This window comes from Montipora foliosa, chromosome 6 (assembly GCF_036669935.1).
Source record: "Montipora foliosa isolate CH-2021 chromosome 6, ASM3666993v2, whole genome shotgun sequence".
In the NCBI taxonomy this organism is placed as follows: Eukaryota; Metazoa; Cnidaria; class Anthozoa; order Scleractinia; family Acroporidae; genus Montipora; species Montipora foliosa.
This window is the reverse complement of record NC_090874.1, coordinates 6318660-6341159: the sequence shown is the minus strand read 5'-3', so window position 1 is coordinate 6341159 and position 22500 is coordinate 6318660. Positions and strand designations below refer to the sequence as shown.

At 40.0% G+C, this 22500-nt stretch overlaps 3 protein-coding genes across 6 annotated transcripts in view; 2 read left to right on the top strand and 1 right to left on the bottom strand.

The window, feature by feature from the left end:
* Nucleotides 1-2076, top strand: part of LOC138006499 (uncharacterized) — a 3365-nt gene extending 1289 nt beyond the window's left edge. The window contains exons 1-2 of one of the 2 annotated variants that reach the window (XR_011123903.1): nucleotides 1-242; nucleotides 611-2076. The exon at nucleotides 1-242 is cut by the window's left edge and continues 1281 nt beyond it. Coding sequence is in view for 1 of the 2 variants with exons in the window: in XM_068852862.1 (XP_068708963.1) it covers nucleotides 955-983 (29 nt within the window). In the remaining variant the exon portion in view is untranslated. The remainder of the gene's footprint in view (nucleotides 243-610) is intronic. The other variant, XM_068852862.1, reaches the window with a different exon arrangement.
* A 5632-nt stretch (nucleotides 2077-7708) lies between these two features.
* On the bottom strand, nucleotides 7709-10112 carry LOC138008599 (homeobox protein EMX1-like). Its single transcript, XM_068855925.1, has 2 exons — nucleotides 9657-10112; nucleotides 7709-8290 (listed from the first exon to the last, which is right to left on the bottom strand). Exons 1-2 carry the CDS (start codon nucleotides 10051-10053, stop codon nucleotides 7989-7991), a joined length of 699 nt encoding a protein of 232 aa, XP_068712026.1. The 5' UTR covers nucleotides 10054-10112; the 3' UTR covers nucleotides 7709-7988.
* Nucleotides 10113-12046: 1934 nt separating this feature from the next.
* LOC138008598 (organic cation transporter protein-like) lies at nucleotides 12047-22131 on the top strand. 3 transcript variants are annotated; one of them, XM_068855922.1, is made up of 10 exons: nucleotides 12047-12261; nucleotides 13730-14016; nucleotides 14158-14304; nucleotides 14799-15079; nucleotides 15769-16011; nucleotides 17190-17324; nucleotides 18365-18444; nucleotides 19485-19593; nucleotides 20875-20947; nucleotides 21101-22131. In XM_068855922.1, the coding sequence occupies exons 2-10, from the start codon at nucleotides 13735-13737 to the stop codon at nucleotides 21335-21337; spliced, it is 1587 nt and encodes a 528-aa protein (XP_068712023.1). In that variant the 5' UTR covers nucleotides 12047-12261; nucleotides 13730-13734; the 3' UTR covers nucleotides 21338-22131. The 3 variants fall into 3 exon arrangements, with proteins under 3 accessions (XP_068712023.1, XP_068712024.1, XP_068712022.1); XM_068855921.1 differs by lacking the exon at nucleotides 12047-12261 and adding an exon at nucleotides 13243-13447; XM_068855923.1 differs by lacking the exons at nucleotides 12047-12261; nucleotides 13730-14016 and adding an exon at nucleotides 13210-13447.
* The last annotated feature ends 369 nt before the right edge of the window (nucleotides 22132-22500 follow it).

Genomic DNA, 22500 nt, shown 5'->3' with positions numbered 1-22500 from the left:
ATGACGTCAAAATGTGGTAAGAACAAAAAAGTGGCACAAGAGGCGATAGCCGAGTGTGTCACTGATGTTCTTACCACATTTTGACGTCTTCTGTGATCTATTACTGAACAGACGCACGGCAACATGGAATCTATTTGTTTTATATAATAAAGAATTAAACTTTACTCGCATAAAAGCTGATGGTGACGTCAATCGTGCGTCTGTCCTCTAATAGATCGTAGGCAAGAACCAATCAAAATCGGGTTTCGACAAAACACTGACCCCCGGTCAACTGACCCCCTTACTGACCCCCCTACTGACCCACTATAAAATCAATGGGAAAATGAATACTGCTTACTTAAGCCTCAACAACCCTTTTTAAACGGCATTGTTCAACAGTATTTAAGTCTAAGCACCCATTTTAAAAAGGTTAGTTTTCGATTATTGTTGTGATGGCCGATTACTTCATGTAAGCTAACCTTTTTAAAATGGGTGCTTAGACTTAAATACTGTTGAACAATGCTGTTTAAAAAGGGTTTTTGAGGCTTAAGTAAGCAGTATTCATTTTCCCATTGATTTTATAGTGGGTCAGTAGGGGGGTCAGTAAGGGGGTCAGTTGACCGGGGGTCAGTGTTTTGTCGAAACCCATCAAAATCCGTGAATAACTTGGGTTATTATATAAATTGGAATAGTCTAGCTTACAGTACAGGATGCAAAATAGGACTTATCAAAAGGGGTGTGTTAGTGTGTGTGTGGTGGGGGAGGGGTGAGGGTAGGTGGCCAAATGTCTTCTTGAAATGGTTTAGTTTTGAGTTTAGACCATAATTTCTTGAAAAGATGTTGAATTGGTAAAATTTGAAAAGAAAATCTAAGGTTTGTTCTCTTGTGCGACCTATCTGTGCCTGTCCCCTAAGTAGGTTTCCTTCATCCATCTCCCCTTATTGGTAATGAGGCATTCAAATAATTTTTTGCCAGATTGCAGACTACCACCTCTGCATCCCTGAGCATTGTGAAGCCAGTGCTATGCCAAAGTTTTGAACTCCTCTGGTTTGAAGAGCAGTTTTGGAAAGCTTGTTTCCAAAATGGTGCAGTGAGTCTTAAAGTAGAAATAGAGCAGTGTTTTCACATTTTCAATGCTACTGGTATTTCCTTACTTAAACAAATGACTTCAAAATATGTTTTGGGTCTACAAAAAAGTCAACTAACCTTTCGTCTTTTATGACACAGGATTTCATATAATTATTTTCTCGATTGAAACTTTGAGCTTAAAAATGTGTGGATGAACTTGTTGCTTCAACACAGAGGTGAATTGGATTGGTAGTACAGTAAAAAGCAAATTTTAAGGTTGAAAGATCCCTTCCTGATAATGTCATTAGAACTAAATGCTACTGACATGACAATCATAAAACTGCAACTGTCATTACACAATATGAACTGATGTAAAAAATCAATTTTTTTTTTGTAATTTTGTTTGTTTGGTTACTTCATGATTCCTTTTTTTTTTTTTTTTTTTATATTGAGGAAGGTACATTTTGTTTTTGTGGATGGAGAGGCTGGGGTACAAAAAGTTGACAGTACATTGTATTCTAAAAAGGATCAATAATAATTGATCCCTTTCAGAATAATGTATATGTGCTGAAAAGGGGTGGCAAACAGTAGCAGGGAAAACATGGATCTCAGAATTTCTGTATATAATTTAAATGATTTTTAGAGAATTTTGGTTTACAATGGGTCATCAAGACTTGTTTTTGTATGCCCCTTCCTACCTTTGAGTAACAACCTTTTGTGCTTAAGGTCTCAGACTTACATACATAATTTGGATTTTACTATTTGCCAACCCTTTTATGTTAAGGATATATGTGATAAAATTGACATTGTAGTTGCTCTCAAAGAACCACCAACATGTAATGAGTTTGAAGAATGAGAACTGAAAATATTTAATGCAATTTTTTGCTGGAATGCTTCAGACTTGAGAACTTGTGGATTTTAGTTTACCAAGATGCAACTTGAGAGTCTCTCTACTTGCAATGTTAAATAATGTTTGCAACATTTCATTACATAATACCAAAACATTAAATTTAAATGTCCTCCAAAAAAGTTGTCGACTGTTTCTTTGCAATCACCCGATGGAGATAGGGGAATAATAGGAGCATGTAAGCACGTTTGCATGGGGGTGGTAGATAAGATGTGTCTCCTTGTTGTAAAGCGTTACATTCCCACTTTGGGGAGGTGAGGGAGTCTTTGGTTGAAAAAGACTGGTACAAAAGATTGTCAAGCACATTGCCACTGTGTGCCATCCATATTGACAGAAAGCTTTGCAAGATCAGGTTTAATAACTCACCCATTAAAAGAGACAAAGGTTGTGACAACCAATGCCAATGAAAGCCAGCTAGTAAAGGTAAGTGTGTTCCAAATATAAATCTGTAGCCACTGTATTAGCACTCATTTATTATCTTCTTTTTCTTTGCTTTGTTGTACGATTGCAGCCATTTATTTATAAAATGACCATTCAGGGCTTCAGGTTTTATATAAGCTTAAGTGTACTGCCCCACTTGTCCTTTTGTGCTAATACTTCCACAGCGTCTGACAATGGAGGTGTGCAGACTGTGGCTTATGTGATAAAATTAATTTCCATGATTTTTAATATCAGGTAATTTTGGTTGTATTTTCACAAATGCAGTAGACCTTACCAAAATTTTGTGTTGTTTTCAAAATCCTACTTGTACTTCACGGACACACATGAGAAAAATGGATGAAAAGCAGAAAGTTAACAGGGTAATGCGATGTTTTCTCGGGCAGCTTCATCCTAATTCATGTTCTCTTTCAAGAGGGTAACAATCTAGCATGGCACATCATGATATAATAGCTTTTTTCAGGGTGTCAAGCAGCACATCAGCTCAAGAAAATAGAAAAATTGGAAATTTGACCACAACAAAATAGGAAAAACGTGAAAAAATAGGAAAAAATATAAAATTTCACAAGTAGCTTACACAGCACATCGGCTTACCCACACAAGCCTACAATCTTTTTTTAAAATGATCTTCACTACCTTCTGTTCCATCCTTACAACTTTAGTTTGGAAATGTCAGTTATCCTTCCATGACAAAACACTCACCAGTATATACCGGTAGTCACCTGGCCCCAGTTGTTCAAATGATGGATAGTGCTATCCACCGGATAAATAACTATCCAGTGGGTAAGTTATAGCGAAACCAATTCCACTATCCAATGGATAGTGATTTATCCAGTGGATAGCGTTATCCATGGAGCCTGACAGACACAGTATGAAGTATGATTGCTTCAAATGCTACAGCCCTCATTGTTCATTGTTCATTGTTGTCATTGTTCAGAATGATCTTATGGCACTGTAACCATGAGACATCCGTATGTATACATGTTTGGTGTTAAAGTCCCCAGAAACAAAATTGAAAAAAGAAAATTCTTTTATGCTGATGCACATATAGACTCGAGCTTAAATTCTAGCTCAAATTTTCAAATGTAAATTCTCAAAGAAAAGTTTTGAACCAGACCAACAAAAAGCGACAATAAAAATGAATGAATGAATTAACATACGGAAATGAAAAGTCTTGCCAGGACAATTATAATCAGTGACACACTCAAAACATCTCCAATGTTAATTAACTTGTCTGGGTCTGGTTCAGGATTTCATATTTTTCATACAACCTACCACAATAAAACTAAACAGCAGTAAGCCACACTCTTGACTGTGCTATAATTCATGAAGTAAGTACCCATACTCTCATATAACTACGCTTGCTCATTGTTTTAATGATGCAAATAATTGCTGAGCTTTAATAAGCAGTCAATGGACTAGCAGTTCGAATCTGCTTATGTCCAAAACGTGAAGAGAAGAGGGTGTATTTTTTCACAAATGTATTGCCAAAGGAAAGGTGGAAAAGTGACGAAAAACTCCTTTCACGTTGAGAAGAAATGTTGCACAGCTCAAAGGCGGGGCCTACCATCCAGAGGGTGCCCACAATGTGGGCAAAAATGGAAATCCTGTGCCTCACAAGTGTACCCACAGTGAGGGCACCTGAATGGCCTTCTGCCACTTGTGTGCCCTTCAGGAAAACTTAAGAAGCTTGACAGGGGGTCTGGAAGTGCAGAAGAGGAGGGAAGGGAGTCTTCTGCACCAGAAAAACTTAACACAAGTGATGATGGTGATGATAAAGATAGTGGTGATGATGACGAGCCAGTTGAGGATGAAGTTAGACTAACCAAAAAATCAACAGTTTTACCAAAATCAAAGGAAAACGAGGAAAAACAATCATCCAGCATGTTGGAAAACTGTGGAAATAAAGCTGAAAGTCGGCGGAGGTTTTCACAATCATCCACTGTCATAGTACACATGGGTTGTTGTAATTGAGCCTGGCCGCTTGCTTCATTGGTCGTCAGATGGTCAAGCACAGTGTTTACATTTTCCCCACATTCCCTGAACAACTGCTCCAAAGTTGTAAAGGGAATGTGAGGAAAGGCTGCCTCTTGTTGCGTGAGGGCCATGACTGCTGACGGCTGTCTTTCTGTTACCTGCCCATGGTTCTCTGTCTGCACGATTTAAAATAAAGGTTTATATAAATTAACGCATCCGTTGATTTTCAGAACACACTTTAACAATGTTTTCCTCCAAAACAATTTTGACATCCTCCAGGAGGATAATGACATTTTACTCACATCAAGAGCACTAGTAAATCACAATTCTATTACTACCTACTGTGAAGGTTGTTATACAATCCAGGCGAAATGGAAATTAAAGTTGGTTTCGGGATGGACCTTCACAAAAGTTATGGGGATTGGGGGAACAAGGATAGGTGCATAAAAATGTCATTTATAGTAAACAACAAGAAATATCAATTATTTAAATTGCGGGTATTATCCATCTAAAAGGGCCACAATCAGATGGTTTTTAATTGTATTAATACTACGTTTCGTTCTTCAGCACCATGCTATGGATTTGATCATCCAAAAATAGAAAAAACACCACTTTTGAACACTTATTAGACATGGAAAAACAAGACAGCACTTATTCATGGGGTAAATATGCATTATAGAAGGTAGCAACCAATACATTTATATTTACTTTTTTTCCTTTTATTTACTTACCCTCTGCATACTGCCTTCTGAATAGGCCCTCAAAGCCCTTGCATGGTTGGTTAGGAATGGCAGCTTTTTCTCCTCTTCTGAGAGATTTGCCATGAAATTGTTGACAAATCTGTTCATTTGCTCATTTGCTCATTTTTGTTTTCATCCTTCAAACGCTTTGCTTTAGCTACATGTAGGGTAAAAACGAACAAAACTGAACGCAGTGTAAAAAATATTGAGGAAAAGGCTCACCAACGAATTTAGTACAATCCATATCTCAATGGCAAAAAAATAATAATTAAGCTTTAACCTTTCTTCATGAAGAAGATATTTGCATTACTGCTAAAAAGGTAAAAACACTTTGCTTGCTCTCCACAGGTCTACATCCCTTTTTCATTTATCAACTTAACGTAGTAAAAGGAAAAGTGCATTTCCCTTCACCCATTTTACCGATAATTCAAGTTTACTGACCATCTCTGGTAGCCGCAGCTACACAAGTTGACAACCTTCAAATACATAATTTTTGATCTTAAAGAAACAGACCAAGGAGGGTCGCACGGCTGAGGTAAGCTTTGTTGCAAACCTACCGAAAATGAAGATGTTTGCATCACCGTACTGTATCGAGAAAGAGGTAGAAACCATTTTGCTAGCCGTCCACAGGTGAACGGTTATCCCTTTTTCTTTCATCTATTATCATTAACATAGTAAAAGGAAAAAAAATTCATTTCCGTTCGTCAATCTTTACGATAATTCTAATGAAATATCTAGTAGAGTAACAGTTTACTTACCGGCTCTGGCAGCCGCAACCGAAGTGGCACTCGCTTTTTGTCCAGAATTTGCTACTGCGAGAACATTAGCAGCGGAAACAGTTCCGAGAGTTCCGGCGACCGCAGCGACCGGTGTTGTTGTGGTGCTGGTGACTGTGGATGTCTCTATATTCCTCAAATTGCGGTGATAGGAATTTCTGTGCCGCGTTCTGGTACAATTCAGGCAGACACAGTCCTTCCAAGGGCAACTCGCTCTATGAGCGTGTGTAACCCTTGTTGAGACCCCATGGTTTTTACAAAAATTACAAAAATGTGGGCCAGGCATACTAGACAACAAAGACAAAATCGTGACCCAAACAGAAAAAAAATTGTTTCGCCCTAGCTACGGAGCGGTCACACGATTTTCCCGCCAAAAGGACGCCGTTCGCCACTAGCCGTCAGCAGAAAGCTACACAGCGTTTGAATACATGTATATTTTTTCCTTTAAAAAAGAACCAGACTATGGGTACTTTCTCCGGTTGTCTGTTAGACTATCGGCAACCGCGAATGGCTCTGAGAATAATTTGGTTTTACAAAAGCAATTTCATCAAAGAATACAAACTCATCCCCCTGAGTTGTGACCCGTAAAGCAGAGAATTTCAATGGAGACTTTTCAAAGCATAAGGCAAAATATTAAACGAAGTACGAAATATTAGCCTAACTTACATCACACCGCCCAAGTAGTTCTTCCAAAAGAAGACGAAGACGAGCTGGTAAGCTACCGAACAATGAAGCTGGCCAGCAATATTCCTGAAGGAGGCCAACGCGAAGTCTTGCGTTTACGGCACGAAGTGGGGAAAAACATGTATCTACGTTCCCAAATACCGCTCCCGTAAATAATGATACCCACCACAACATCTTTCCGTTCCAAAGCATTTATTCCAATGCCATTTTCATCTAAATACAGCTCTCAAAATCTCAAAAGCCCGGCCGACGATTCACAGTCATAAAGAAATGGCGGCGATTGAAAGTTCGCGAATTCAGTGGTGGATATTTGATCCCTGTTGATTGGTTAGTTTTTTCATGACGCCATAGAGTGATACAATGTTGTATTTCATTGGGTAGTTGTTTACAATTGGTTTTGGTTTTACTTCTCCTTGTGATTGGCTGAGTAATTGGTTTTTAATTTAATTGGTTTTGGTTTTACGACACTCAATTGAAAATGTTTTTGGGTGTTGCACTTGGTAAATGCACTTGGTGGAGTTTGCAACTTGTCTTTAGCTTGTTCCAGGCCCCCACACTCGCTTTTCACACGCAGTTCTTTTCATTTTCTCGACTATCTGGGAGCCTGGAACAGTTTTCGACGATCAGATCACATGCGGACTCTAAATCGACAAATGCGTTTTTCTCCTGGCTACCGTCAATCAAATGTCCGGCGGCTCCTCCCAGCTTCCGACTGTGTTGTTTGAACTGTGCTCATCGATTTGATTTGATTACTTCGCGCTCGGCAATAGTCGGAAGCTTGGAGGAGCCGCCGAACATTTGATTGACGGTAGCGAAAAACCCATTTGTAGATTGAGCTCCGCATTTTATTGAAAGGCGCAGTAAAGGAGGAACGTTTTCATTGGCTGATGAAATTCATAACTGTTCATTGAGTTATTGAAAAGCTTGGGGAGTTTCGCACTTCAGTCACTTGGAGAGGACAAAACCATGTGCGGGTCTTTTTCCTGCAACCAATGATTGACGTGATTCAATGATATCTGACACAAAGAGCGATTCTTTTGAAACAATAGGGCGACCACACGTCACAATTATTCAAGATGGCGGCGCCAGGGAAATTTGAGAGCCAAAGCAAGCGTTTTGAAATTCATTTTATTCGGATACAAACGCTTTTATTGTAAAACGTTTGAACAATTTTAATTGTAAACATTATGAGGTTTAAAGTTATTTTGTTGTTTTAGTGGAGGTTCCCACCCATGGTCTCAGCTGTGACTAGCAAAGTTATTCCTGTGCCTCTCAATTCTACGTAATTAAGCTAGATTAAGGAGTCTTAAAGTACTCTGTCCTGACTGGCTTAGTTGCATATTTACTACGCTTGTAACTAATACGGTGGAACCTCGAGGACATATAATACTCAACGTTTGTACGTTGGCATGAAATCGGTTAAAATACATCTTCTTCAACTTGGGTCTTGTTGTTCTGTTCCTGCTGCCTCATTTTGTTCCTCTGTTGTTCAATCAGTTGTTTTCGCCATTTTATTCGTCGGTTCTGAAACCAAACTTTGACCTGGGTTTCCGTCAAGCCAAGCTCTTTCGAGAGATAAAACCGCTGCCCTCCAACCATGTATTGCTGGCGTGAAAACTCGCCTTCCAGGCGTTCAAGCTGATTCATTGTAAAGATAGTGCGCATACGTTTCGGCTTTTCATTGGACCATTCCACTTCGTCTCCAGTAATCGGAAAGGTTCCTACGTGCAAAGAATCTAATATAAACTTCAGTGATCCGAAATTCAATTGTTCCGCTTACGAACTCAAAAAGAGGGGATAGATTATTTCCAACTTGGTGCCGGATGGGTTTTTTCAGTTATCACCGAACCATCATCGAATAATGCATCTCTTTATTTGCCAACACGAAATTTCTATTTTCATCTCAGTCTTACGGTGGCCCGTAAGGGACATGGAATCCCGTGATCAGTTTTAATGGAAATTTCAAACTCGAAATTTTGAGTTTACAAACTCGAAATTTTCGAGTTTGTAAACTGGTCATTGTAAAATACAGACTGCAGCCTAGGGGTAAAATGTAAATTAAGGTTATAATCTAACTGTTGAAAAAGCCCATACCCTTTAGAAATGCTAGCAGTTTAAGTTTAATATTGTTTTGTGCCTAATTCATTAGGTCCAAGGTTAGCACTTCTAAAGGGTTTGGGCTTTTTCAACAGTTGCATTATAGCATTTGTCTTCATTTTACCCCTTGTCTGCAGTTTGTAGTTAAACTGACCGGTTTGTAAACTCATAATCTCGAGTTTTAAAAACTCAAAATTTCGAGTTTGAAAATTGGAAGCAGGAAAACTGATCACGGAATGCCATGTCCCTTACGGGCCTCCGTACAGTCTTATAAACAAACTTGCAATTGACCAGCTCCCAGGTGGTTTGATAGCAGGTGTAGAGCAGTGTAGCGCAATCACACGGTCATGCGCAGCTAGTTCGAGTTCCTTTCGAACCACTTCTTTCTCGACTCCTGACTTTCATCTAACTGCGATGAAATTTCTGACTTTAATTTCATGCCCATTCTGCAGTTCAATGGATGAAGTTTCGTCTATTCTAAAATAATTTCAAATCACCAAAGTTGTTAAGGTGAAGGTTCTTAATTCATGTGGTGCCTAGTAGTAGAGAAATTCATGCCTTTCGTTTCCATAAGATTCTCTAAATTTCACACAGTACAGCTCCAAAATCTCTTTGTTCGGGTGTTTTAATTGGTATTTGGCCTAAATAAAACCATTACTGAACTTTAGGTTCCCTTTTCTGGACTTCATACAACTCCAACGTCTAGTCGACCGGCCATCGATCGCACCAGACTGCGTGTTGATTGACAGACTTGCGTCGTTAAACACTTTAAGGGCAAAGGGCCTCTTGTCACTGAAAAGCACCGTATTTGTGCAATTATAAGACGCACACTCAACTATTATAACGATATTATGTCAACTCAACATTTGAAATTTTCGCCAAAACACTCGGTTACACATGCAAGATGCAACCTAAACTAAGGGAAATTTGTATGTAGTAGTTTCTACACTTCAGAGGAATAAATGCCATGTAACACATACCGACACTTACCTTCTGCAAGCAAGTTTCCTGTACCAAATATGGGCACTTGATTCACACTTAAACTGGACATTCGCTGAAACGCTGACGACAAATAAGGTTGCCGCGAAGTTCGACCACGCAGTTCTGCTCCCGGTACATTAGCCACATTGAGTTGCCCAAGTTCTGCTGAAGCGTAAGAGCCATTAGAAACTAGGGCCACCATTTTCAAATTCGCGGATTGACTGTTTTCCTCCTTTTGGCCCAGCAGCGATTCAATTGTAAATGAAGACTTGGTGGCCTCAGCTGACTGACTCGAAGAGGACCTTGTGCCGTCATCGCTGGAGAGACATTTTTCGCAAGGACACCTTTGAGAGTCCCAATAAATAGGGAAAAGATTCTTTGACGCAGCCTTTTTGTAAGGCTTCATTATACTTAAAGTGCAATCTTGAAAAAAGAAATCGTATTTTCAACTGGAAAAACTTGGATTTTTTGTTGCTGTCAGGAGATTAAAACATCAAATAAATTACATGATGTTTCAATTACACCAGCTTTATAGGCAAGTACTAAATGATGACCCACGGCTATTTTAACTATCGAATGTTAAACTTTTAACACCCCCTCGCGACTTAACTAAATATTAATAAGGACTTGTGGAAAAGCTATACAATTTATGAGTCAAATTTGACCCAGTAAAAACTGTAGGCGTGATGGTTTTTGAAATACCTAAAGGAAATTGGATATTATTCACACGGACCGCTGCTATGGTTGATAAAAAACAATAATAAAACAAGGTGCTCAAATAAAGAAACCCAGCGTCCTATATAAATTAAATATTGAGGCGATAATTAATCGCTATTTCCGATTTTAAACAAGCCCGTGTTAAAGGGTACTTTTTTAATGAATCACTGTACGTGGCGTTTCCTGTATAATCAATATTATCGCCGGCTAATACCAATTTGAAACACAATTAGGGAAAAATCAACTGCGACCAAAAAGGAAACAGTTGCTGACCTTCGCACGAGAAGAGAAACAAAACTAATGAAATTTTCCATTAATCAACGGCACTGAACTGTTGTTGGCTGTATGAAACAGATCTGAAATGATAAAGCTTTGCGAGCAGCGTGTTAATCGATATTTAATATTTTCAAACTCACCAATAGGAAGTAAATTAAGTACCCTGCAAGCAGTATATTGTCTTGCCGACAGCTTTCCCACTTCAGAGCGGAAAGGAAGAACTTTTCATTACGTATCAAAACAATGATAGAATTTGCCTCCAGTGTTAACAAAAAAAAAATTTCAATGACTACAAATCCCTTTTTCCTTCACGAAAAACAATAACTGACAATTAATTAATTTTGATATTTGCTAAGAACCTCGTTTTTTTTTTCTGCTTCCTGGTGGAATTATCAATTTTTGCATCGTCAGTTGATTATTAAAAAACCATAAAAGTTCTTAATTCTTCTTCAAATATTTGAGAAGTCAAAAAAGATGCAGAACATTTTTATGACCTATTATATTACACCACGTTTACTATGAGGCTCAATTATAGAAGTATCAACACTGAAATAAAAAGTTTAGGTGAGCGACATGCGATATTCCCCGCAGATTTCGATTCCGGTGCCTTTTCAACTATTAACTTTATGACAACGAAAGCTGTGTTTATGGAGGGATACGAATGAGCATTTGATCGTAATTGCCGCCTCTTGCAGAGCTCCACGGCGGGAGTAGATCAAATTGAGGTGCTACATTAGCACCAGAATTTGGAGGAGGTGATTGCATTAAAATAGGAATGTTTTCTTTCAACAGTCGCGGGTGAGAATCGTGGATACAGATTTACGCAGAACGACGTGTCGACAAACAACATACTCGAATTCGATAGTGTCTCAGATCATTTGTACCTTTCCTAAGACAAAAGACTCTTAATTATCAACATGTTTGCATATTCATATATTGCTTGCACCGAAGTTATACGTGAGTGGCTTGAAGAAATGACCCTAATTTACGAAGAACTTACGTTGAAAAGGTGATTGGCCAAAATGAAATAGCGCCGAACGCTTCGCACGCTATGCGTACCAACTGTTTGACACATTCATTTTTGGTACCGCAAGCTTATCGGGCGAGGGGAAGGGAAAAAACCGATATGAAAAAAACAAAACAAAACAAAACAAAAACAGAGGGAGCCAGATTGCCCTCCTCCCATGGTAAAGCCTTCCCCGCAAATGACATGCAGCTTGTTTAAGGACTCCGATTTAATCAAAACGAGAAAAAAGTTAACGGGTCGTGGGAGCCTGTGAGTGAGGCCCTCAAGCTTTTTCCGCCCGCCCTTTCCTAATTTTCCCCGTCCCTGTTCCCCACACTTTGTGAGTCACCTTCCTGGCCCCAGTTGTGTCGACGGCGGTGTTGCAAAAGCGGGCGAGCTCACTGATTCACTCATCATCAACTGCTGCTGTCTATTTTAGGTCCAAATTTATTCTTATCCTAAAGCTCACCTTAATACGCAACAATGGGTATTATGTATCACAAAGGGTGAACTGATTCGGAGACCCTGGAAGTGTTGTTTATTTTCAATTCGCGCAACAAAACAGTAAACCGAATTAACTAGCTTGGCATCGAGTTGAACAACACACCCCAACCGGTAAGTACAGTGTGTCTCCGAATACCTGACAATGAGTTGCATTCATAGCAGATGTATTTGAATTCTATTCGTATTTGAGCAATTGCCTGTTATAGACATTTATACCACCTATTTGGTGGCTCCAAAGGGATTCGTCTATAGCCCGTTTTTAAAATATACGGTTGAAGGTCAACATTGTTACCCTATAGGCTATCGAACAAAAGATGTCATGTACGTACTGCCTCATCCCAACACACTTTCTCGAAGCCTTAGTTGTTTAATAAAATAGACTTAAATAACTTCATATAATTCATCCGCAAACCTTCTGCATGGAAAGTCACACTTCCAGTGAAGTGTTAAGTACACAAAATTTATTAATACCTAGTGACCTATTCATTGGATCAAATTATTTGTGTCTTTCCAACAATTTCTACGGTTTAGAGCCATCAAGGAAGTAAACATTGAAATGAAAAAGGAGTTGGTCCTCTGGCATTCCTAATTCTTGATTCGCAACGGCTATAATTGAGGAAAAAGACCGGTTTATCAGAAAAACCATGGTCCATCCCACCTACAAGTGTAACATGAGAGCGGACTTTTGTTTTTTTACACCGCATTGCTATCGGAAGAGTATGTGATAAAGAGAGCTTTAAAAAATCCCTGAACAACTAAAAATTTCTCTTCTCGTGATTCATTTATTGTTGGATGTTAATTTTCGTCATACTCGTTATTTCGATGGCAAAATGCTTTTCATTCCTTCTTCTATAAAATACGCCAAAATAAACATTTGTTTACGACATTTGTTTACGTTACATGACCCGATAGGTTGTAAAGGATACGTACCAGTCACAAACGGGATTAGATATTGCGCAAATTGGCTAGAATTAAAGTCCGTTAATTCGTCCGTTAGTTTTTGTTCTGCGTATATAAATCGAATCTTATTTTCCTGTCCACGCGAATACGCGACGCTAACCTCTACAGCATGCGTGCGCATGCGTTCTCTGTGTTCTTACGAGCCTCTGTTGTCAACGTATTTGAAAACCTCCGCTTTCACCCGTCACGATAAACCTCCGTTTTAAAGCATCTACAGTCTGGAGAGCGTTTTCAAATGCCTTCGTTTTCGGTGGACGGGAGGCAAAACGGAGGGAAAAGTCTCCCTTTTCGGAAATATCCAGATACGAGTAAATGGGGTTTAAGAACCATTCACCAAGTAAGTAGTCCGTTTTCTTGTTTGCCTCCTTGGACGTATCTCCGTGGGAGTATGGCCGGATTACCTCCTTGAGTTTGAAGGATAAAATTGAGCACTTCTGCTTGCTTTAATCTAAGTTACTACAGCCGCAGCGTAGTGCAGACCGCAGCCGCGGTCGACCCTGTCCTTCGCCGTTCTATTACCTCCCCACCCCCACATGTGTCAAACTTTCTCTCCTCACTTTCGTCCTATTTCCCTCAATTTTTAAAATTTTTAATCATTTCGTTCTTCGTCTTGATTTAGGAGCCATGGCTGAGACCCCAAAATCGAAAGGTGAAAACGACAATTTCGATTTTGATGGCGTTTTCCAACACGTTCCATCGTTTGGAAGATGCCAACGCTTTCTGTTTTTCGGTCTAAACGCCATTTTGGTGTTTGCCGTCGCAAATCAGTTCTCGCTGCTAGTGTTTGCTTTTGGTACACCTGGCTTTCATTGTGTCACGCCAAATGTCACGTGTGATGCAAAAAAGTGTTGTGGCGGCTGTGAGACGTATGAGTTTGATGGACCATATCACAGCACTGTGTCGGAGGTACGAGTAGCAGTATGGTGGTAAACTTTTATTTTTTCTTATTTCTAGGCTAGGTCATACCAAATTGCTCTTCTTTCGACAGAAGAAAAAACCGCTTTGAAATCTTTAGGCTAATATGTTTTTTGATATTTTTGTCCTTAGTGGAACCTTATTTGTGATCGCGCATTCCTGGGTGCCACTATTCAGTCTTGCTTCTTTGCTGGAATGCTGCTTGGCTCTTTTGTGACCGGGATGGTGTCAGACGCCTGGGGCAGAAAGAAATGCATCTTTATCTCCAACGCTATCATGGTAAGTTGGGGCGCTTTTCATTTGACCAGAAGTGTTTAATGTGGCGAATGGAACAGCATTTTACTGCCGTTTGCCCATTCGAACCCACTCACCGCTTATATTACATTTATTTGTTAAGAGCATTGTTCTTAATCTAGTTACTAGTCGCTCTCTTTCCACGTGTATAATTTTGAAAAAAATGTTCAATCGTGACTTCTGAACATGTAGACTACGTTGTATCATACGAAACGTCAAGTTAAAATGCGTTATAAATATGTTTCTCACTACAGTTTGTGTAATTGTTTTTTGAGAAGTTAGTCATACGTTCCTTCCCATTCTCACCTCCCTTTCTCCATCTTTTGCATTCGACCTCCGTCATCCTGTTACTATCTCTCTGCATCACTCCTCCCTTCCCTCTTTCCTTTAAATTTTCTCTCTCTTTTCCATACCCCCTCCAATAGAAACACCCAAGCTTCTTGCGAAAACACGGGCTAAACTCTCGTATTTCTTTGCAGCTTGTCTCCGGCGTGTCGTCGTCGTTCGTTCACAATATTCCTCTGTTCGCTGTTCTTCGTTTCACCAACGGCTTTGGACTGACAGGGGTCATGTTGTCTCTTTATATTTACGGCTTGGAGATAGTGGGACCCAAGATAAGAACAGCAACTGGAGCCATGACATATTTTTACTACAATGGCTTTCAAATGCTTTTAATCCTAATTGTTTATTACGTTCGCACGTGGAGGTCGCTTCTCCTGATTGTCACAATTCCTGCTGTGGTGGTCTTCCCGTTTTGGAAGTAAGCAGTCAATAAATATGAGTAAATATAAACGTTTTTGAAAGAGAGACGTGATCCTCACACAGGCCTATCTGGACAATTTTCTCTTGTAGACACCTCAAAAATTCAGGTGGCTCCAATTCTCGATTTTCACATGACGTCACGACCGCCATGTTGGAGCCCCTAAACAAAGAAACGGCGGCCATGTTGGAGCCCCCACCAAATCCTCCGGGAATTTAACTCTATTATTATGCAAACGTTTTCTTTTGTTTTCGTTGAAAAACATGACTGTTGATCGCGTGAGTGAAAACCAACAACCCATGATCTCTGCGATGCTGGTGCAATGCTCTACCGTCGCATAGTTCTAATCGTTTTAATTTAACTGAAATTTTTAAGAATGTTGATGGAAACGGTCATTTCTTTAGCTTTTAGGTAAAAAGGACCGTTCAAACAATGAGTTGTGATGTCACGTGAACTATATTCCCAAGAGAATCAGCCATCAAGAACCATAACTGGCAATAGTAGTTTTTGACCTGATGTTACAGTATTTCATAAAACTCCCCTAGCGGCTAACGACTCGCTTGAGCACCATTGGCTCTGAGCAAGGTCCGAGTTCGACTCCCGTTTTGAATTTTCCTTCTCTTCCTCTTTAGTCTAAGGGTTACGATGACTTCTCAAACTTATTACATATTTTTCTATCCTGTTTGTAGGTTTATCCCAGAATCTCCAAGATGGCTTATTGCTCATGGCCGACTTGACGAGGCGCAGACGGTTCTCGAGTCTTTTGGTAACAAGAAAGAGAAGCCTGTTGATAAACAAACGTTGCACGCTCTTGTTGAAAAAATAAGAGGAGAGCAGTTAGCACGAGAACAGAACTCTAAGAGATACACGCCAATCGACCTTCTCCGTACTCCAAAGATGAGGAAATGGACAATGGTCATCTGTTATCAGTGGTACGGGAATGTTTGGTTTTCACTTTTGAGAATAACTGTAGGATGAAAATATTTGGCCTTATGTTGTATACGAAATGCTTATAATTTACTTCATCACCTCTATGGCTTCTATGTCATCCATGCCAGCGCCACCTACAGGCATATTTGGGAAAATCGAATCAGTCGGAACTAATGTTCTTCTGATTACTGGCTAGTATGCTCCGACAATGACCCCTACGAGTTTGGTGATAATTTGGCCGTTTTATTAATTAGCATACTGAGTTCCTTTCAGGGGTTTTGAGGAACAAGGGAACACGGCTAATTTGAACCGGAGAACAGAGAACAATATGCCGCTTCGGAAAATCAAACTCTTTCTTTGTCCACCCACCCCCCCCCCCCCCCGGCCCAAATTTTGCGTAAGCATTGTTTCCAGTTTCCCTTGGACTCACAATGGTCCCAAGAGAAAACAAAAAACAATGCTTATGCAAAGTTCGGGGGACAAACAAAGAGTATAATGGTATTTTCCGAGGTAAAAAAAGGTAAAGTCTCTGTTGTGAGCCTAGGAAGGTCCATCAGGCCGGCGCTTATCTCCTGTTTCCGTAGAATGAAGCGACTAGGAGTGTTTTTACTCCCCCTGGATGGGATGATAGTCCATCGCAGGGTTACCCCCAGCATTTTCGCCGGTACCCATTTATACACCTCTTGCCCAAGAACACAACAGAATGCCCCCGGCCAGGACCCTGGATCCGGAGTCGAGCACTCTAACCATGAGGAAACCCTGCCTCCCGCATTTTCCCACATTTTCCGAAGTGGACTATGACAAAATGTCTTAGGGAACAAGGAACATACTGCATACTTCATAGTTTAGGGTTTCTCCACAGTTTTACCGGCCGGATCTGACCGGCCAGACCGGACATTTGGAAAGACCAACTCTACAACGCCTCCAGAAGAATGCGAGTGATTATCATGCAATTGCTCCTTAAAATTGTTGCATTTTCTTCACAAACAGACGGGTCTGACCGGCCAGTTCTGACAAAAGGAAAGCGGTCTAAATTAGAAGTTGATTTTTCATGTTGTGGTGCAGTATTGGTTGATGCCCTCCCTCCTTTAGTATTGGTTGATGCCCTCCCTCCTTTCCCCCACAAAAAATACCGATGTTGTCCTGAGATTTGTCAATGGAACTTTTTGTCTATTTCTAGGTTCGTCGTAGCCCTGGTCAGTTTCGGTATGTTCATATTTATCTCCCAGCTTGTCGGCAATCTCTACATCAACTACCTCATCATGGGAGTGCTAACTACCGCCCTCATACCAGTAACGTGGTTTCTTTTTTTGAAGTAAGTTGGATATGAGGACGTTAGTATTACTGTGAACAAGTTATTTTCCACCGTTATCAGTGACCATTTATCAGCATCTATCAGCTACTCCTCGGTGGAAGGAGAGGGGGGGGGGGGGGGGGGGGTTCAGGAATAATACTCAAACAACTTTTTGGAGTTTTTTCGAAGTAGTACAAACCCGAGCTCAACTCTCGCGAAGAATGACCTGAACTTACAGATCTCCTATTTTAATGACTTTATTATTTGTTACTTTATTATTTTCTCTATTTTGTTACTGCTTCCCTTGTTTTTGCACCTATTATTTACCTTCTGCGTTTCAATATGTCACAAACGCTGATACCTATTGTTTACTATTTATTACTTATTAGCATTTCATAAGTGTTTTACTATTGGTCACCTACATTGTCACCTTCATAGCTATTTAATTCGCAGTGCTATAATATTTTCTTATTCCCTAATGATGGCATAGATCGGCGAAAGCTAGGATAAGGTTTTCAAAAGCAGCTCAGAGTTTATTAATGTATTATTCATCTGTTTCGGAGGCTTTCGCCAGGCTGCTTGTTATTCAGTCAACAGTTAATTGTGTGCGTGGAAACGGTTGCATGATCGTCCCTTCAAGAACAATTTCAAGGCCGGGCCGCGATACCGCGAACTACGTTCCTAACTTGCTGCGAGCAGTGTGTCGATCATTTTCTTTACAGTCACAGTACGTAATTTTATTTCTAGCAAGGGATGCGAGACGGGGCCTACGGCTGATAGTCCTTATTTGAAAAGACTTGAAAGTCTAACCGTTTTGAGGAGCAGCCTCGAGTGATAGTTCCAATCCGCGATCTCTCGCACGGTAGTCCAGTCCTCAATCAACGGAGCCAACATTTGGTATCATCTCAATGTCATCTTCGTCATACTTATCATCGTCATTGCTCAGTCAAAGTCGTCGCCATCTTTATCTTCAGTGCCGTTTTTCTCTTAGATAAGACGACGGAGACGAGATACTTCTGCCAGAGTATTGTTTCATTACACGATTTCATTTTTCGTCGTAGGTTTGGACGCCGCATTTGCCACGCCATCTTTATGATTTCAGTGGGAGTAACATTTTTCCTTGCGTTACTCACTTACAAAGGTAAGTGATAGTAGTTAAGGATCTCAGTTCAACCAATTGATACAGGGATTCGATCTAATGTCTGCGCCCCGTGTCTTCCCTCTCTATGAATTCGTTAATTCGATCCATATTAGAGTATGGATCAGTTGCTTTCGCGCATCTCCCTAATTACCTATCCAACACTTTGGAAGGAATTCAAAAGAGAGCTTTGCCGATCATATACCCTGAATCTTCCTATGATGTTGCGCTAAAAAGATCCAATTTAACTGCATTGGTTTCCCGACGAGCCGACGCTTGTCGTAGGTGCATTGAAAGCATCCAACCCAATAACCCACTTTATCATATTATAAAACATAACTGTGCTGTGAGGGTGGATAAGCCATATAATCTGCGACATAAAAGTGAGGCGAAAGTCCCATACAACACATTTCGATTTAGGAATTTCGTCACTTATAAATATTCGTAATATGTATTTAGTAATTAATCAAAATTCGATATATTTTAAACAAGCATAGTACAAATTGTAATAATTATGTTTATTGTTACGCAGCTGTTCTTGACCACAACCTGTAATTCAGTCTTGACTGCGAGAAGTTGAAATAAACAAATCATACAAATCATTCATTCATTCATTATGAATCCACACAAGCCATGATGTTGTTATGATCTGAATGGTCCCATTTTTTAAACGAATCAATCGACGGCGGCGCAAAGTTGGACACTTTACTCTTTAGGGTATTAATCATGGGTAATAATTAGTTAATAATGAAATAAAATAATAATTTGGAAAATTTACCCAGCATGCTCCACACACCTTGAGGTTTTCCAGGGAGGTCTTGCATCCGCATAGAATTGGCATTTCAAGTAAAGATGTTGGTTTTTGTGGAGAGGGCAAGACTGGAGTAAAACCTCATAGAGCAGAGAAAAGGCAGCCCACAAATGGCCTCGATCTGGGAACCGAGCACGGGCCGCCTTGGTGACTGGCCAGTGCTATCACCACTGAGCCTTCCCTGCTCCCATATTGTAATTATCCATCTGTTTTACGGTTTCTTTTTTTACAGAATCTTCAGTTGCAACTACCGCCCTCTCCATCTTTGGGTATCTATTAATTGACTGTGCATGGCGCAGTACTTATTTGATGACGTCGGAGATCTTTCCAACTATTCTGAGGTTGGTTGCTTAAGTCTAAGTGACTGGGGATTAACTGTACATGTTTTATTGTTTCGCACCTTTTTGCGTCTCAAGGTTCCTTGTGAAACTGTTAAAACATGACGGTTATCTAAGCAAGGAGTTTCATTGAATGTGCATGTGGTCAGAACAACAAACGTGTGCTTTTGACTGTGTAAATAAATCGCAATGTCTGTCTTTTTGCCATAATAATGTTGCTTGCTCCATGCCCTGCTGGTGCCCTTGGCAAGCACTAAAACGATAATTTATTTTACATCCAAAATTCAGATGGTTTAAAAAAAATTTTCAGTCTGGATAAGTCAAATATTCAGCAACATAAATTATGAATTTTAAGTTAACCGGGTGTGATTTCTCCACTAAGGTCTTATGAGTTCCATAAAGTTGAACAGTCGTTTATGGTGAGAGCATAGTTAATAGAGGGAACTACGGTTTGGGCCGGAAGCTCGGCAAACATCAAAGGAGCAAACAAAGATGCCAAGATTTAGGTTGGAAAGTCCACGACCATGCAACAATCTTTTGTTTTGCGCTCATACACTATGCATGAATTACGTAAGCAACACGTTTCTACTTGTTAGTTCCTCAGTACGGAGTAAACAGCTATTGTGTTTTGTGCACGGTCAAGGCCAAAAAAGAGAACAAAAACCTACAACAAAGATATTTGTCGGGTTTCATAACCATTCCCCTCTATTAACTGTGGTGAAAGCCATGGATATATCCCTGAGATGACGTCATAAGCTGTTTTGCAGAGAATTTTTGAGATGCAAATCAGTTTGTAATGTCATCTCAAGAACAGGCCCATGCTTCACACCAGCTCGGCCGTAGGACAAATGACTTAAGGTTTTGTTGAATTTTACGACGCACTATATTTGGAATTTCGAAGTGAAAACGGCAGATTCGTTTTGCAGTAGCTGAATAGAACTGATCACGGCAAAGAAAAAATGTTTGAGGTTGGTGTCGCTTTAAGAACTCTTAACACAGTCACTGTTGCCGAGCAAAACGAAGGTTATTAGAGATGAAAAAGGTCTGATTATAGACTACTCGCAGTCCCTTCTGAGTCAGTCGCACCGCCCGCTTCATATAGTCAGTCACGCAGCCGAGCTGATTGGAAAATGGTGATAGAGGGAGATGCATATCTCTATCTATCACCATTCTCCCCTTGTATGCTTGCGTGATTAAAGCGGGCGGTTCGACTCAGAGGGGACTGCGACAGTCTAGTCTAATGAGAAGACACGACGGCCTTTTTTCATACTTTTTTCCCTTTAGAAACACTGGCCAAGGAACAGCTTCCATGAGTGCTCGTATTGGTGGAATATTAGCACCATACATTGCTTTGATGGTGAGTAATGGAAAAGAGTTTTAAGGTACACTTACTTATACGCCCTCTCCAAGCGACGCGAATGACAACACTAGAAATTCATAGAATATCGTCGGTCATCGATCGAATCACAAAATGGCAATACATGTACATATTTGTTCCTTTTTTTCACAGGGACAATTTACTGGTCTTAGCATTACCTTCCCGGTCACCATTTTTGCTGCTGTTGCGTTGCTCGCTGGGATTTTGATGTATTGGATTCCCGAGACGCTGTTCGCGCCTATGCACCAAACCATTGAAGAGGCAGAGGCGGCGGAAGATGATTATGGGATACCGTGCTGGGGAAAAAGGCGTATAACTGAAAATATAAAGGGAAAAGATGCAGTGGAGATGGAGAGCACCAAGGCTTGATATTTTCCATAGTCCGGTTTAAGGGAACCTCCGCTAAAACAAGGAAATAACTATAAACAACATAATATGATGTTTACAGTAAAAATGTTTCGAACTTTTTCCAATGAAAGCGTTTGTATCGAAATACTGAAATGAATTTCGAAAACACTTGTTTTGGTTTTCAAATTTCCCGGGCACCGCCATCTTGAATAATTCTGACGAGTCGTGGTTGCCCCATTGTTCTTTCCATGAACACAATGGGGGTAACCTGATTTACGTCACAATTACTCAAGATCGCGGCTCCCACGGAAATAAGTGACTCTAAAATTCATTTTTTCTTCAATACAAACACTTTTTTGAAGAAAATTGTCGATCAAATTTGATTGCAAGCATTATTTTGCTCGGTTTAAAATTATTCATTAGTCGGAGTGGGGGTTGCCTTTAGAACTGTCATATCATTTTCATAAATGTAGTTCAGAGTTTTTCGTAAAGTTGGTATACGGTACGAATTAAAGAAAAAAAGAAGTGGCGAACTTAAGAAAGCGAACGGAAGGACTCTTTTTTGGGTTAGTCACACATTCCTCGAAATTAGCTCGTATCATTAACTGCTTTTAGTATTTAATGGCTCCGTATGGTTTTTCGCTGTTCATTTGGTGCGCTCTAGTATTCACTATCAACGGGAATTTTCGCATTCCTCTTAATCACATCTCTCTCAAGTCTATCGAAATAGACTTCTAAAAGACACAACTACTCTTTTCAACCATCATTGTTAAATTAACGGAGTTTTACCTGGAATTATAACTCTCTAAAGATAGGTTGTTTTCAGTGTTTATTTTGCTTTTCTTCCATTTCTTTCGGTGAAAATTTCCTAAACTTTGGCATTACATGACAACTGTCCAGAGAAATCTTCTGGAGGCCAAAAAATAGGGGTTACAAAGGTAGTTTCGTCGCTTTGAGTGAATTTGTGTTTTTTAGCTCCACTTAAAAAATGTCTTACAAAATCTCTTGATGAATTAGCAGACGGGAAACGTAAACAGTAATTACCGCTCTGCAAAATTTGAAGACATTTCACCAAAGAAAACTGGAGATATTTCACGTGAAAGTTTCGCATTTTTTCCATCGCACAACATACGTGACAGTGGGAATTTGCCGACACCGCGGCAAAATGAGTGCGCAGGCTTGAG

What these genes read in the sequence shown, in the direction of transcription:
- LOC138008598 (XM_068855921.1), top strand. Translation starts at nt 13,423, where the DNA reads ATGGGGTTTAAGAACCATTCACCAA. An exon ending in GTGGTCTTCCCGTTTTGGAA is followed by an intron (nt 15,080 to 15,768) that starts GTAAGCAGTCAA and finishes TCCTGTTTGTAG; the next exon opens with GTTTATCCCAGAATCTCCAA. An exon ending in ACGTGGTTTCTTTTTTTGAA is followed by an intron (nt 17,325 to 18,364) that starts GTAAGTTGGATA and finishes TTTTCGTCGTAG; the next exon opens with GTTTGGACGCCGCATTTGCC.
- LOC138008599 (XM_068855925.1), bottom strand. Translation starts at nt 10,053, where the DNA reads ATGAAGCCTTACAAAAAGGCTGCGTCAAAGAATCTTTTCCCTATTTAT. An exon ending in AGGAAACTTGCTTGCAGAAG is followed by an intron (nt 8,291 to 9,656) that starts GTAAGTGTCGGT and finishes CTTTGCACGTAG; the next exon opens with GAACCTTTCCGATTACTGGA.